This window comes from Mustelus asterias, unplaced genomic scaffold (assembly GCF_964213995.1).
Source record: "Mustelus asterias unplaced genomic scaffold, sMusAst1.hap1.1 HAP1_SCAFFOLD_263, whole genome shotgun sequence".
Lineage (NCBI taxonomy): Eukaryota > Metazoa > Chordata > Chondrichthyes > Carcharhiniformes > Triakidae > Mustelus > Mustelus asterias.
The window spans coordinates 180,408-197,700 of record NW_027590229.1 but is presented as its reverse complement, the minus strand read 5'-3'; the positions used below and the strand labels follow the sequence as shown (position 1 = coordinate 197,700).

Sequence of the window (17,293 nt, the reverse complement as noted above, 5' to 3'; positions counted from 1 at the left end):
TCCTCACTCCCTTCCTCCTCACTTAATTTCTCCCTCCCCCTCACTCCCTCAATTCCTTCCCTTTCACTCTCTTCCCCCTCAGTCTCTGCCCTCACACTCTCCCCTTTACTTTCCATCCCTTAGTTTCTCTCCCTTCACACTTCCCCACTCGCCCTCTCCTCTCTCTCCTCCTCACTCTCTGTCTTCACTCTCTCCCTTCCCCTTCAGTGTCTTTCCCCCTCAGTCTTTTCCATCACACGATCCCGCCTCAGACCTTCCACTCTCTTCCCCCTCAGTCTTTTCCATCACACTATCCCGCCTCAGACCTTCCACTCTCTTCCCCCTCAGTCTTTTCCATCACACTATCCCGCCTCAGACCTTCCACTCTCTTCCCCCTCAGTCTTTTCCGTCACACTATCCCGCCTCAGACCTTCCACTCTCTTCCCCCTCAGTCTTTTCCGTCACACTATCCCGCCTCAGACCCTCCCCTTCACTATCCATCCCATCAACCTCTCTCCCCTCAGTTGCTCTTCATTTACTCTCCCCCTTATTCTCTCCTCTGACTCTCTCCCCGTCAGTTCCTCTCCCCGTTCTCTCCCTCCTCTGACTCTCTCCCTCATTCTTCACCTTTCTCCCCCTCACTCCGTCCCTTCACTCCATCTACGCTCACTTTCTCCCCTTCACTCTACCTCTCATTCTCTTCTCTCTCCTCCTCACTTTCATCCCCCACTCTCTCCCCCTCACTCCGTCCCCTCTATCTCTCCGCTTCACCCTTCCCCTCCCCCTGCGTCCCCCGCACTCCCCTCTCATTCTCTTATCCCTCATGCACTATCTTCCCGTCACTCTCCCTCCCCTCCTCACTCTCCCTCCCCTCCTCACTCTCCCTCCCCCATTCTCTCCCTCATTTTTCACCTATTCTCCCCCTCATTCGACCTCCCATCGCGCTCTCCCCTCACACCATCTGCCCTCAACCTCACTCGCCCTCACTCGCTCTTCACCTACTCTCTCCCTCACTCTTCCTGCTCACTCACTCTCTCATTGAGTGTATTTAAGACAGAGATAGATATGTTCTTGATTGGTAAGGGGATCAAATGTTATGGGGGAAATGCGGGAGAATGGGGTTGGAAACTTATCAGCCGTGATTAAATAGTGGAGGAGACTCGATGAGCAGAATAGCTGAATTCTGCTCCTGTATCTTATGGTCTTTTCAGTTTCACGCTCACTGTTAGCGTTTACACTATTTACACTATTATTATTACACAATTATTTACACCAGTCCCCCGCTCTTTATTAGCTTGTGTATATATTAGTTTCAGCATTCCAATGATTCACAATTAGCATTTAACTAATTAATCAATAAGCATTTAATTGGAAATAACTAGTTATACATATTATAAAATCAGGAATATTCATTACAATTACAGAGCAGCAGCACTAACCCTTTCTCTTCCAAGACTCAATAACATAGATCATGTCACAAACTGAGCAGTATTCAGTTAAAACTAGCCCAGACCAGACAACACAAAGTTAATTTAAATTGAAATAATAGGTGATGCGAGGAGATTGTTCTGAAGAAATGATATTAATTTGAAAGTGATTAATTCATAGTCTTTGAAGAATTTCCCCGGTTCAATGTGATGCTTTTAATGGTGTAGAATTTCTACCCACTTTTCAGCACCGGCATCTGCAACTGTAGATGGATGAAAAGCAACAATCCGACAAACACCAGGTAATATCTGTCATGGTAAAATAAACAGTTTGATAAATAATGGCAATATCTGACATCATGCATCTGTCCTGAGATCTCTGGGATAATCCAACATAAATCATACATTCAGAAATTAAATAAAGCTGAGGTGAGTGTGCACGAACAGAGTGAAATTGTGAATTCTACCTTTCTATGCTCTCGCTCTGCATCTGCTCAGTGAGATATAAGGAACAAGGAAAGAGGAAACTGCATTTCCGAGGCTCTGATCCTGTGCAATGCTGCGCCAGTGTTCCTGTGTTGCTTTTGTTCGAGGGATGTCGGTTTCAGAGGAAATGTTATCACTTTTGTCCAACTGAAATGTTATTTGGTTACAGGGCGCTGCGGTTTCATTAACCGCTGCAATGCATGGGTTTGTTGCTTGATAGTGGTTTGTGATGTGCGTTTCTGTGGGTTTATGGCTGCGTGTTGAGAGTATTTAAGAGAGATTCTGTGTTTCTCTCTGTGTCAGTACGTGGATAAGAGTGTACAATTGTCTGTGTTTGTGAGTGTGTGGGTGTCAGTTTGGGCCTGTGTGTCTGGAAATAGGTGCAGGTGTGTTATCTTGGAAACAGGAATTACAGAGTGCAGCAGAGTTTACCCACTCCCATTCTGAATGGGATTAGTGTCTGATAACTGCACCAAATGTACACATTACAGTCTGAGATCATCCCCAACTACAATCTCCAGACAATATCTCCCATAGGGAATGAGGGAACAGAGTTCATGTACAGTGTCTGGTGATAAAAGGGTTAATTCACCAGCCGGGGTTCCTGCTGCAAACTCCAATCCCTGTCAATATTGTTCAATATTCACGCTGCAGGAACCGGTTCCCAGATGCAGACATGGGACTTACTGAACTTGTCTGAGGCTCACAGAGAGCAGCACCTGCAGTAGCTGTGAGCCGCCAGCAGATGGTGGCATTGTGTCACTTTAATCACCAGATAGTGAAAGAGGTTTTGAGGAGAGGCTGGTGGAGCCTTTAATTCATTCACAGAGACAGAGAGGAAACTCTGACAAGATTGACCAATCTGCCCCCTGCTGGGTACTGTCAGAATCACACACACACTGTTCTCTCTCTGGAGAATGATCTCTGCTGCTCCATTTTGAAAGGAGGTTAAAGACTCTGTTGCTGAGAACACTGACAACACATTGCTGCTTAAACACTGGTTTGCAGCAATCTTTCCTTCAATGTGGAGACTAAAACTACAACAGTTTTCCAGCTGGGAAACCAGGTAAGCAGGGAAATCAGTGCCAGGCTGGAGGGGCTGATGGAATAGGGAGGGAGAGGGGCAGGAATGAAGGGTTTGGAAGGAGCTGTCGAAGATCTTCACAATTCAGGATTTCACTGTAACCGGTGGAGCAGCAATGTTTATAGATTGAAATGTTCACACTTTCACACTCAGTCCCGGTCTGGATCCCCGCAGCAGCTCCAGCTGTGTCTTCCCATTTGGACTGAACTGATTCCACCCCAGCCTGAAACAGATTAAAGATGAAACAGGAAATAAACAGATTGAACAACAGAGTAAATAACAGGAGACTGGAGTTAATGGGACAAATCTTCTGGTCTCTGGATCGCCAGAGGCCAGACACACATCCGAAGATGAGCATCGGGACCCTGTGGATGTCCCGACGCACTGATCTACCTGGGAATTGTCCCAGAGGTATTAACTACTATTGGGGAACCCCCCTGCTGCAGTTAGAGTCAGATACTTGGGACAGATCCACAAAGTTTACCTGGATAGTTACTCAGGTAATGTTAGACAGCTCACCACCTGGGCTAATACCTGAATAGCACAACCGAGTCCCCCAATCACTTCCCACTGATCCCCATACTCCACCTCCCACAATCTGACTAGACCCACTCATAGAGTCACAGAGGTTTACAGCATGGAAACAGGCCATTTGGCCCAACTTGTCCATGCCACCCTTTTTTAAAAAACACCCGAAACTACAGTTCCACCCATATAGACTCAGTGGCTGAACCCTCGGATATATCCCCCCTCAGTACGGCCGTGATGCTTTCCCTAATCAAAAGTGCAACTCCCCCTCCTCTCTTACCTCCTGTTCTATCTTTCCAATAGCATCTGTACCCTGGAACATTGAGCTGCCAGTCCTGTCCCTCCCTTAGCCATGTTTCAGTAATTGCTATAATATCCCAGTCCCATGTACCCATCAATACCCTGAGTTCATCTGCCTTGTCCGTCAGGCCTCTTGCATTGAAATAAATGCAGTTTAATCTGGAATTCCCTTGCTCTCTGTCTTGCTTCTGTCTGATGTGTCTGGTATGAGGATTACTGACACTGCCTTTACTAATTAATGTGCTCTCTTTAACTTCCGTGCTGTCCTCAAACATCTCTTCTGTCTCCCTACTGCTTTGGATCCCACCCCTCTGCCAAACTAGTTTAAACGCTCCCGAGCTGCTCGAGCAAATCTCCCCGCCAGGATGTTAGTCCCCCTCCAGTTCAAATGTAACCAATCCCTCTTGAACAGATCAGCCCTTCCCCAGAAAAGATCCCAATGATCCAAAAATCTAAATCCCTGCCCCCTGCACCAGCTCTCAAGCCAAGCATTCATCTGCCTAATCCTCCTATTCCTACTCTCACTAGCACGTGGTACCGGTAGCAGTCTTGAAATTACTACCTTCGAGGTCCTACACGTTAGCCTTCTGCCTAACTCTCTGTATTCACATTTCAGGACCTCATCCCTTTTCCTACCTATGTCGTTGGTACCAATATGTACAACGACCTCTGGCTGCTCACCCTCCCCCTTAAGAATGTCCTGCAACCGCTCAGAGACGTCCTTGACCCTGGCACCAGGGAGGCAACACACCATCCTGGAGTCTCGATTGCAGCCACAGAAACGCCTGTCTGTGCCTCTAACTAGCGAGTCCCCTATTACTACTGCTCGCTTGCTCTTTGCCCGACCCTGTCCCACAGCAGAACCAGCTGTGGTGTCACAGGCCTGGCTACTGCTGGTATTTCCCCCTGACAGGCTATCACTCCCGTAAATCATCTCTACCTCCCCTCCAGCCCGACTACCTCCCACTAGCCCTTGAACAAATCTGACTAAACCTCCCAACTTGGCCTCATCCGTCCCACCCTCCCCTAACCTGACATAGAAACATGGAAGATAGGAGCAGGAGGCGGCCATTTGGCCCTTTAAGCCGATTCCAACATCCATCACAATCATGGCTGATCGTCCAACTCAAAAGCCTAATCCTGCTTTCTCCCCATAACCTTTGATCCTGTTCGCCCCAAGTGCTATATGCAGCCGCCTCTTCAATACATTCTTGACTATATCTCTGACTTAAACTGATTACTCAAGAACCAACCCCAACCCACTACTCTCCAAAGCTATTAACCAATCCCAACCTCCGACCACGTAACCAAATCTAACTAGACACCCAACAACATTACCAACTCCCAGCCACCATCCAAACTGCTGATTAACCCTCCAACCCAACACAATACAACTCGACCACCCTCCCGACACCCAGAACTAATCCTTGAACCTCTCCTCAGCTCCCTGACTAACCATTCATCCAACGACACACCAACCCATTCACTCCCACAATCAACTAACACTTATGGAGCTCCCCGGGGTCACTGTGCTGTAAATAAGGTGTGCTCGCTCTACGTGACTCCACTCTGCTCTGATGGAGATCGCCTGGGTCACTGCTGTAAATAGGGTGTGTGCTCTCTCTTCCCCGACTCTACTCCGCTATGATGGAGCTCCCCGGGATCACTGTGCTGTAAATAGGGTGTGTGCTCTCTCTTCCCCGACTCTATTCTGCTATGATGGAGCTCCCCGGGGTCACTGTGCTGTAAATAGGGTGTGTGCTCTCTCTTCCTTGACTCTGCTCTACTGTGATGGAGCTCCCCGGGGTCACTGTGCTGTAAGTAGGGTGTGTGCTCTCTCTCTTCCAGGACTGTGCACTGATGGAGTTCCTTGGAGTCACTGTGCTGTAAATAGGGTGTGTGCTCTCTGTTCCCCAACTCTGCTCTGATGGAGTTCCACGGGGTCACTGTGCTGTAAATAGGGTGTGTGCTGTCTCTTCCCCGACTCTACTCTGGTGGAGTTCCCCGGGGTCACTGTGCTGTAAATAGGGTGTGTGCTGTCTCTTCCTCGGCTCTAGTCTGCTGTGATGGAGCTCCCCGGGGTCGCTGTGCTGTAAATAGGGTGTGTGCTGTCCCTTCCCCGACTCTCGTCTGCTCTGATGGAGCTCCCAGGGTCGCAGTACCGAAGATCCTGGGAGAAATATGCAGCAGTTTCAGTTTGGGGGAATTTTCACATACCATTGCTGCTACTTGGAAGATTCAGGCCCATTTATAATTAAATCGATTTATGTTTGAATTGTTACACTAAAAATTCACACAAACACTCACTTGATCTCCTCCAGACTCCTGCAGGTCAGTATGAGGCGGCGGAGAGCAGGGACAGATTGATCTGTGAAGGAGTTGAATCCCAGGTTCAGAATCCTCAGTGACTGGTTTGTACAGAGAGCGGAGGCGAGATCCTCAGCACAAGAATCTGTGAGAGCGTTCTTATACAGACTGGAGACCAGAGAGAGGAACAACAGGAATCAGGCTCAATCCCCAGTGTTTTAAATAATACTGTTAATAACAATAATAATGTATTGTATCAGACAGTCCAAAAACACAACCTGCATTTCTGTAGAATGAGGAAATACTCAATGCTGAAAATGAAATATAAATAAACTGGAAATGCTCAGCAGGTTAGCTAAATACATGTGAAGAGAGAAACAGGGGTAAAGTTTGAGCCTCCATTGGAACTGGGAACGAGCAGTGAATTGACAGGTTTGAAGTGACAGCGGTGGGTGGCTGGGGAAGAAACAAAGAAAGGACAAACTGGAATTACAGGAGTGATTAAATGATAAAAGTGATGATGGGACAGGACCACAATCACAGGATCCCCATGTCCTTACTCGGAGTGGCTCGGGAGGGACATGGGATGGTCAGTGGTTTGGGAATGCAGTTTGTGGTGAGGTTGAAGATAATGGCTGTGATTTTACCAGAAGCTCTGAAGTCCCAGCATGGGGATTGGAAATGGGTGGTGTGTCCGTGTGGGCAGGATAGGCAGAGTTATGAAGGTGATATTGTCAGAGGCGGACAATTAACGGCTGGCAGGCAGGGGGAGCTGCCCACTGAGGCAGCCCGGGCACGGGGCAGTCCCGGTTCAGGCAATGCTGGCACCATCTCCAAAGGCAGCAGGACTTTCAAACACAGCAGCTCTGGAGGGAGCAGCGAGGGAGCTCTGCTTACTGAATGAAGGACTGAAATTTCAGAAAGCAGAGCAAGGCTTGCGCCCCCCCCCCTCCCTGGAGGGGCTCCTCCCGGCTGCTCAGGCTCGGAGGGAGGTCCTGTTCCCTCAGGATGGGAGGAGATTATCCCATCGGTACAAGCCAGTCTGGATGGAGATTGCTGGGAGGTGAGCAGGTTTCAGACACGTGGTTACAGAGTGGAAAAGGGTCAATGTCCTGATGTGTTCTGCCACGGGGAGTGCAGCACAGCCTGATATGTGAATAAGGATGAGAGGGAAATTGTGGAAAGAACATCTCCACCCAGACACTGGCAATGCAAAGGACTTGCAGAATCTCACTGGCTGTCCTGTCTGGAGACAATACACATCTCTGTAACCTGTGCTTAATGCTGCCTTCTCTCACATTATCTGTCTCTTTAAGACCTGGTTGGCTGTAGGGATTCGCATTCTAATCAGTATTCTGGAACTTGATTTTGTGTCTCTGTGCCCTGTTTGAGAGCAGATTTCCACTCCATCTGACGAAGGAGCAGCGCTCCGAAAGCTAATGGTATTTGCTACCAAATAAACCTGTTGGACTTTAACCTGGTGTTGTTAAAACTCTTACAATGCAAAGGCAGCAGCATTGACTGTCAGAGACATGTCCGTTAGGCTGGCACCAGCATAGGCTCGAGCAGGGCTGACCAACATATTCACTGGGCAAACACACGTCAATGTTTTTCTCACTCAAGGGGCCGATGAGTAAATTTCAGAATGATAAAGTTTGGCACAGCAGAAATTTCAATTAAAAACTAAACTGAGATATGAAAAGAAACAACTTGCTGAGCACAATAATGAGTAATAAATAAAGATGATTATTAGAGTTTAATCCTCATCAATCACAAATTGTTTCTCTCCCACATTTGCTGCAGATCGGCTCAAAAACCTATCAGCAGCAAACATGGGAAAGAAACGGGATGTGATTGGAGGAGCAGCTCCATGCAGATTCTTCCATTCAAACTGAACTGTGTGACTGAGATTCTGGAAACTCGCTCCGGGGGCCGCATTGAGGGGCTTCGAGGGTCACATTCGCCCCTTGGTCCACACGTTGGACAACCCTGGGCTACTGCATGTGTTTGATGGGTGAGTAACAATTTATGTGTTTGGAAAGAGAGCAAACATCATCAGGGAATGAGTGAAGAAGAGTGGAGACGTCCAGGTCTTGCCATCCTTACGCCAATGGAAGATGAAGTGCTGGATCAGGAAGGCCTGGGGGCAGAGTGGGTAATTACTGCTGGTGAGATGGGTTGAGTGGGTGGCCTAATGAATGGGCACAGGAGAGCGTCTGATGAGGACAAAACATAGAGCTTGTTTATCCATCACTGGTCACAGAGAGCAGTCTGAAGGACGTATTGGGATATGAACAAAATACCTCGGAACAGCAGAAGGTCATTCAGCCCCTCGAGCATACTCCATCACGGCTGATCTAATTATAGTCTCAACTCTTTTCCCCGTAACCCTTGATTAGCTTCTCAATCCAAAATCATTCTGAACTCAGCCTTGAATATATTCAATGACTCTGCCACCACTAGTCTCCAGGGAAGAGAATTCCACTGACCAGCCACCATCTAAAAATATAAATTTCTCCTCATCTCAGTCTTAAGGGACTGACAATTACATTTTAAAATCTGTCCCCTTGTTCTGGTCTCTCTTTCAAGAAGAAACAGCCTCTCAGCAACCACCCTGTCTCATCCCCTCAATGCGATCACCTTTTAATCTTCTGAACTTTCATAGATATTGCTCCAATCTGCTCAATTTTCCCTCGTAAAATAAACCTCTCCATCCCAGGAATCAGCCGAGTGAACTTTCTCTGAACTGGTTCCAATACAATTCTATCCTTTTTTAAGTAAAGAGCTCAACACTGTCCACATTACTCCAGTTGTGGAGCCTCCCTGAGCCTCTCCACATCCCCTTGAAACATCTTTGCATCCTCCTCACAATTCAGATTTTCACCTCGTTTTCTATTATTCGCAGATTTAGAAATATTATATTTGATCCCCACATCCATATCATTGATATAGATTCTGAATAGCTGAGACCCAAACACTGATCCCTGCCGTACTCCACTAGTTAGAGGCTGTCAACCCAAAAAAATACACATTTATTCCAACTCCTTGTTTCTGTCCATTAATCAGTTCTCAATCCATGCTGGTATATTCCTCCCAATCCCACATGCTCCAATTTTATTTAATAACCTCTTGTGAGTGAATCATGCAACTATAGAATCCCTAGTGTAGGAATCGTCATTCGGCCCATCGAGACACACTGACAGAGTAACTTACCAAGGTCCGCTCCCCATAAACTCACAAATTTACTGGGGCTAATCCACCTAACCTACATACCTTGGGACACGAAGGGCAATTTTACCATGGCCAATCCATCTACCTTGCATATCTTTGGAGTGTGGGAGGAAACCGGAGCACCCAGAGGAAACACAGGCAGACACGGGGAGAATGTAGAAACTCCACACAGTCACCCAAGGCTGGAATTGAACCCGGGCCCCTGGCTGGGATGCAACAATGTTAACGACTGTGTCACCGTGCCAGCCTTTCATAAATCCATGTTGGCCCTGTCTAATCCTGCCATTAATTTCGAAGTGTTCTGTTATCACTTCCTTTATTATAGATTGTTATAGGATTTCCATACCATCAATGTCAGACTAATAGATCTGCAGTTGCCCGGGTTCCCGTAACCCCACATATTTACGCCACTAATCCACCTAACCTACACATATTGGACACTAACGGGCAATTTAGCATGGCCAATCTACCCAACCTGCACAGTTTGTTTGGACTATGGGAGGAAACAGGAGCAGCCAGAGGAAACCCACACAGACACGGGGAGAACGTGAAAACTCCACAGTCGTCCAAAGCTGGAATGAATCCGGGTCCCTGACGCTGTGAGGCAGCAGTGCCAACCCCGGTGCCACATCTTCGCTTAATCTAATACACTCCTTGAATTAGCAACGGCTGGAACACTTCTGCTGCTCTTCTCCAAATGAAAGGAATCTATTTTTGTTGGAAACGCCACACATTTGCACATCACCATGTCTAAAACAGCTTGTTGTGTGATTGGCACTGGAACGTGCTTCTCCAAGAAATTGCTTGAATAGATTCTGTGAACGAATCTTCTTTTCAACTTTTGACAATCTGAGTGATTTATACAGTAAATGGAAGAAGCCACAGGAGCACTGACCTACAGAGGGATCTGTGTGTACAAGTCTACAGATCCCTGAAAGTGGCAACACTGGTGGATGAGGTGGTCAAGAAGGCAGACAACATGCTTGTCTTCATCGACCGGGGCATCGAGTGTAAAAGTTGTCAAGTTATGTTACAGCTGTATGAAACTTCAGTTGGCCACATTGGAATATTGCTTGCAGTTCCGTTCGCGACACGACCAGAATGATGTGGATGCTTTGGAGAGGGTGGAAGGAAGGTTTTCCAGAATGTTGCCTGGTCAAGGAGGGTTAGGTTATGAGGAGACGTTGTATAAACACAGATTGTTTCACTACAAAAAGGGAGGCTGAGGGGTGACATGATGGAGGTGTCCACAATTATGAGAAGCATCAATATGGTGGATAGTCAGAGACTTTTCTCCAGGGTGGAATGGTCAACTACAAGAGGGCACAGGTTGAAGGTGAGAGGAGCAAAGTTTGGAGGGAGGTGTGTGGGGTAAGTTTTAACCCAGAGGGTGGTGGGTGCCTGGAAGGCACTGCCAATGGAGGTGGCAGAAGCAGGCACGTTTCCAATGTCCAAGGTGCATCTTGGTAGATACATGAACAAGAGACAAACAGAGGAATAGAAACCGCAAATTGGCAGTAAGTTCTGGGTCTGAATAAGCGTTAGGAGGCGCCACAGGCTTGGTGGGCTGAAGGGCCTGTTACTGTGCTGTGCGGTTCTTGGTTCTTCTTTGTATATGAAGATTAAAATCACCCGTGGTTATTGCAATATGTTTTTACAAGGCCCCGTTATTTTTCCTGTGTACTGTGTCGGAGATTGTGACTGTTGTTAGGAGCCTATAAATGATTCCCACAAGTGATCTTTTAACTTTGTTAAATCTTATTTCTATCCAAACTGATTCTGCATCTTGAACTTACTTCAGCTCTCGCTGCTGTACTGACATCTGTTACTAACAGAGTGACTCCACCACCATGTCCTGTCCTCCATTTACTGTCATCTATTCACTCTCCCCCCTTTCACTAATCAATGGATGTTGTGTCCGGGGAGAGCTGTGCACATCTGAGGAGGAGGAGAGAACCTCAGAGGGTGAACCATAACATTATTCCCCCACTCCCTCAACATAAGGATCTGTGGGACTGACATCCCATTGCTCAGGGATCAGAGAGAGAAGCAACAGGAGTCAGAGGAAAAGCAGTTTTCCTGATTCATAACTGACGCCAATAGTAATGGGCAGTGTTTTTTATACAAATACCAGTGGTGAAATTATATTGTTGAATATTCAGTTGTTATAAACACAATCTCACACAGTCTGCTACTTACTGCAGTTTCTGTATTTTACAGTCCGGATTCCTCAGAGCCACAGACAGCAGTTTCACTCCGGAATCTCCCAGTTTATTGTTACCCAGATCCAGATCTATCAGTGAGCGGTTTGTACTGAGAGCAGAGGCCAGGTCCTCGGCACAAGAATCGGTGAGATCGTTACCATAGAGACTGGAGATCAGAGAGAGAAAAATAACAGGAATCAGGGTAAATCCACAGTGCTTTTAAGAATAAGATCATGAACAATAATAATGTACAGCGCGGGACATTCAAGAAACACAACTTCAGTTCATACAGGAGGCAAAATTCTATTGATGCTGTAAATCTGAAATATGAATAAAATATGTTGGAAAATCTCAGCAGGACAGGCAGCATCTGTGAAGATAGAAACAGATTTAGTTTCAGTTCAATTCGCGAAACTTAGCAATGAATTAAATTGTTTTAAGTGACAGGGAGCTGGGGATGGGCGGGTGACAAGGAAAGAACAAAATGGAAGTGCCAGAGTGATTAAAGGACAAAAAAGGATGATGGTGAAAGGGAAGAGCACAGGATTCCCATGTCCTTACCCTGAGTCACAGGGAGGGACATGGGATGGTCAGTGGCTCAGGAATGGTGTGTGTGGTGGGGTTGAAGATGATGCGACAGAAACCTTTCTCACACTGCCAGTGGTTCGGGTCTGGAATTCACAGCCGGGAAGTGTGGTGGAGGTCGGCTGCATCGAAGCAGTCAAAAAGGAATTAGATGATTATTTGAATATAAAGAATGAGCGAGGATACGAGAAAAACGCTGGAGAATGACTCAAATTCCTAATGCTAATTTGGTGAGCTAGTGCAGACACGATGGGCCAAATGGCCTCATTGTGCTCCGTAAGAATTCTGTGAAGATAGTGGTTGGAAATGTATCGATATTTCAACTGGAAGTTGGTGATGTTGCCGTGTGGACAGTGTTAGTCGCCATAGTCCTCAATAAAATGTTAATACTGATAGGCAAAGGGATCTGGGTGTACAGGTCCACAGATCACTGAAAGTGGCAACGCAGGTGGAGAAGGTAGTCAAGAAGGCATACGGCATGCTTGCCTTCATCGGCCGGGGCATTGAGTTTAAAAATTGGCAAGTCATGTTGCAGCTTTATAGAACCTTAGTTAGGCCGCACTTAGAATATAGTGTTCAATTCTGGTCGCCACTCTACCAGAAGGATGTGGAGGCTTTGGAGAGGGTACAGAAAAGATTGACCAGGATGTTGCCTGGTCTGGAGGGCATCAGCTATGAGGAGAGGTTGGAGAAACTTGGTTTGTTCTCACTGGAGCGACGGAGGTTGAGGGGAGACCTGATATAGGTCGACAAGATTATGAGAGGCATGGACAGAGTGGATAGTCGGAAGCTTTTTCACAGGGCAGAAGAGTCAATTGCTAGGGGGGCACAGGTTTAAGGTGCGAGGGGCAAGGTTTAAAGGAGATGTACGAGGCAGATTTTTTACACAGAGTAGTGGGCGCCTGGAACTCGTTGCTGGGGGAGGTAGTAGAAGCAGATATGGTGGTGACGTTTAAGGGGCGTCTTGACAAGTACATGAATAGGATGGGAATAGAGGGATATGGTCCCCGGAAGGGTAGGGGGTATTAGTTAAGTCAGGCAGCATGGTGGGTGCAGTCTTGGAGGGCCGAAGGGCCTGTTCCTGTGCTGTAATTTTCTTTGTTCTTTGTGTTTCTCTCCAATAGAGAGAGAGACAGTTTGTTACATGTAGCTTCAGGGATACAATTTAATAAACGTGCGGCAATGGGAGGAGATGGGATTCCATGAACCCCACAGCCGGTAAGAGGACCAAACCCTCAGATTTAGCATCATTCTACATCACACTCTAAACACCAAACCAAATGAACTAACCAACTCCACATATAACCAAACAGGCACATTAATATCTGACAGGTTCGGGAAATCCGTGCACTCAGGCAGCACAGGCAGAATCACAGAATTGTTACAGAGCAGGAGGAGGCCATTCGGCCCATTGTGTCTGCACTGACTCTCCGAATGAGCAACTCACTAAGTGTCATCCCCCCACCTTCCCCCAAAACCCTGTGCATTCCAGAGCTTAACCACTGGCTGCAGGGGAAGGCCCCATTCAGGCAGAGCTGGCACCAGATTTAAAGGCAGCCAGCAGCACTTTTAAAGGCTCTGAAGGGAGCAGTGAGGGAGCCCTGGTTAATGAACAAAGAGCTGAAATGGCAGAAGGCAGATTAAACCCAATTCGCTGACACTTCCCTGGAAATTCTCAAGGCTATTTCGGTTTGGAGGGAGGTTCTGTTCCCTCAGGAGTGGAGGAGGAGACCTGTCACATCAACCCAAGCAAGTCTGGATAGAAACTGCCGAGGGCCAGAGCAGGCAGCACGTGGCTGCAGTGAGGCAAAAGGATCAATAACCTGATATGTTCTGACAAGGTGAGCGTTAAACGTACAGGCTGATATGTGAATAAGGATGAAAGAGAAATTGTGGAAAGAACATCTCCACCCAGACACTGGCAATGTCCAGACAGCAGCATCAATCTTCAGGAACATGTCAGCCTCTCTGTGAAGGGTTCCGGTCAGTCAGAGATGACTGCTGCACTGCCGACACTGAGTGACCATCCTGGTGGTCCCATGATGGGCAGTCTGGCAGCACCATAGGCTTGTGTGTGTCTTTGATGGGTGAGTAACAATGGAAATTTATGTGCTTGTAGAAGAGGGCACAGAGCGTCAGAGAAGGAGCCAAGAGTGACAGTGTCTGGATTGTGTCATCCTTATGCCAATGGAAGATGCAGTGCTGGAGCTGGGAGACCTGGAGGCTGGGTGGGCAATCGCTGATGGTGAGATGGGTTGTGGATCCAGAGAGAGTGAGTGAGTGAATGGATGGGCACAGGAGAGGCTCTGCTGCTGAGTCCATAACTTGGAGCTTGTGTGTTCATCATTGGTCACATGGAGCTCTGGGTTAGGAACAGTCAGAAGTTTAACAGCACCAGGTTCAAGTCCAACAGGTTTATTTGGTAGCAAATGCCACTCGCTTTCGGAGCGCTGCCCCTTCGTCAGGTGGAGTGTAGAAATGCTCACAAACAGGGCATACAGAGACACAAACTCAATTTACAGAATAATGACTGGAATGCAGTCTTTACAGATAATCAAGTCTTAAAGGTACAAACAGTGTGAGTGGAGGGAGCATTAAGCACAGGTTAAAGAGATGTGTATTGTCTCCAGACAGGACAGCCAGTGAGATTCTGCAAGTCCAGACAAGCTGTGGGCCATTCGGCCCATCAATCCTTCACTAACAACAATCCCGCCCAGGCCCTATAACAGTAACCCTACATATTAACTCTGCAAATCCCCTTGACATTAAGTGTCAATTTACCATCGCCGCTCAAACTAGCGTGCACATCTTTGGCATGTGGGAGGAAACTGGAGTAACTGAAGGAAACCTGCGCAGACACGGAGAGTACATGCAAACTCCACACAATCTGTCACCCAAGGCCGGAATTGACACGGGTCTCTGGCGCTCTGAGTCAGCAGTGCTAACAGCTCTACCACCCTGCCGACCATGATCAGCCGTGGTTCGTCCCAATTGCAGTGAGTATCGGACGAATAATTTCTATATTTTTTCGTAAGATAAGCCTGGCATGCCATGAAAGACTCAAGCCAACATTTTCTCAAATGTTTATAAAATACGTTCATAAGGTGACCAAAACTATATACGTTACTTCAGCTGTGCTGTGACCACAAACCTATCAGATTTGTGACTGGCGACCTTTGCTCCCAGGCGAATTGTCCCTCATTGCCTTTTCTGTTGATTTGTCAAAGCTGTCAGATCTTATAATATGAAGTCATGTGATTGGATCAGGTTGGGGATTCTGAGAGTCAGCACACCCGAAGGTAGAAATTCAATACAGTTTGCAGTTGCCAATGACTGGACCTCAGAGGGTGAACCATAACATTATTCCCCCAGTCCCTCAACATAAGGATCTGTGGGACTGACATCCCATTGCTCAGGGATCAGAGAGAGAAGCAACAGGAGTCAGAGGAAAAGCAGTTTTCCTGATTCATAACTGACGCCAATAGTAATGGGCAGTGTTTTTTATACAAATACCAGTGGTGAAATTATATTGTTGAATATTCAGTTATTATAAACACAATCTCACACAGTCTGCTACTTACTCCAGTTCCTGTATTTTACAGTCCGGATTCCTCAGAGCCACAGACAGCAGTTTCACTCCGGAATCTCCCAGTTTATTGACACTCAGATCCAGATCTATCAGTGAGCGGTTTGTACTGAGAGCAGAGGCCAGGTCCTCGGCACAAGAATCTGTGAGATCGTTACCACGGAGACTGGAGATCAGAGAGAGAAAAATAACAGGAATCAGGGTAAATCCACAGTGTTTTTAAGAATAAGGTCATTAACAATAATAATGTACAGCGCGGGACATTCAATGCGTATTCTAACTGAGTGCAGTTAGACAGAGACACCAGGAGATGGAGACAGTGAGTATTCTAACTGAGTGCAGTAAGACAGGGACACCAGGAGATGGAAACAGTGAGGGGGGTAACTGAGTGCAGTTAGACAGGGACACCAGGAGATGGAGACAGTGAGTATTCTAACTGAGTGCAGTTAGACAGGGACACCAGGAGATGGAGACAGTGAGTATTCTAACTGAGTGCAGTTAGACAGGGACACCAGGAGATGGAAACAGTGAGGGGGGTAACTGAGTGCAGTTAGACAGGGACACCAGGAGATGGAGACAGTGAGTATTCTAACTGAGTGCAGTTAGACAGGGACACCAGGAGATGGAGACAGTGAGTATTCTAACTGAGTGCAGTTAGACAGGGACACCAGGAGATGGAGACAGTGAGTATTCTAACTGAGTGCAGTTAGACAGAGACACCAGGAGATGGAGACAGTGAGTATTCTAACTGAGTGCAGTTAAACAGAGACACCAGGAGATGGAGACAGTGAGGGGGGTAACTGAGTGCAGTTAAACAGAGACACCAGGAGATGGAGACAGTGAGGGGGGTAACTGAGTGCAGTTAGACAGGGACACCAGGAGATGGAGACAGTGAGTATTCTAACTGAGTGCAGTTAGACAGGGACACCAGGAGATGGAGACAGTGAGTATTCTAACAGTGCAGTTAGACAGGGACACCAGGAGATGGAGACAGTGAGTATTCTAACTGAGTGCAGTTAGACAGAGACACCAGGAGATGGAGACAGTGAGGGGGTAACTGAGTGCAGTTAGACAGAGGCACCAGGAGATGGAGACAGTGAGTATTCTAACTGAGTGCAGTTAGACAGAGGCACCAGGAGATGGAGACAGTGAGTATTCTAACTGAGTGCAGTTAGACAGAGGCACCAGGAGATGGAGACAGTGAGTATTCTAACTGAGTGCAGTTAGACAGAGGCACCAGGAGATGGAGACAGTGAGGGGGGTAACTGAGTGCAGTTAGACAGAGACACCAGGAGATGGAGACAGTGAGTATTCTAACTGAGTGCAGTTAGACAGAGACACCAGGAGATGGAGACAGTGAGGGGGGTAACTGAGTGCAGTTAGACAGAGACACCAGGAGATGGAGACAGTGAGTATTCTAACTGAGTGCAGTTAGACAGGGACACCAGGAGATGGAGACAGTGAGTATTCTAACTGAGTGCAGTTAGACAGGGACACCAGGAGATGGAGACAGTGAGTATTCTAACTGGGGCTCAGGAATGGAGTGTGTGGTGGGGTTGAAGATGATGCGACAGAA

At 47.2% G+C, this 17,293-nt stretch overlaps 1 protein-coding gene across 1 annotated transcript in view; it reads right to left on the bottom strand.

Annotated features, from left to right (window-relative positions):
• Positions 1 to 1,322: 1,322 nt before the first annotated feature.
• Positions 1,323 to 17,293, bottom strand: part of LOC144486002 (NACHT, LRR and PYD domains-containing protein 3-like) — a 53,196-nt gene continuing 37,225 nt past the window's right edge. The window contains exons 9-12 of the mRNA XM_078204111.1: positions 15,713 to 15,883; positions 11,542 to 11,712; positions 6,112 to 6,279; positions 1,323 to 3,199 (exon numbers count right to left, since the gene is read on the bottom strand). Of these exons, the coding sequence (XP_078060237.1) occupies positions 3,112 to 3,199; positions 6,112 to 6,279; positions 11,542 to 11,712; positions 15,713 to 15,883 (598 nt within the window). The 3' untranslated portion in view covers positions 1,323 to 3,111. The remainder of the gene's footprint in view (positions 3,200 to 6,111; positions 6,280 to 11,541; positions 11,713 to 15,712; positions 15,884 to 17,293) is intronic.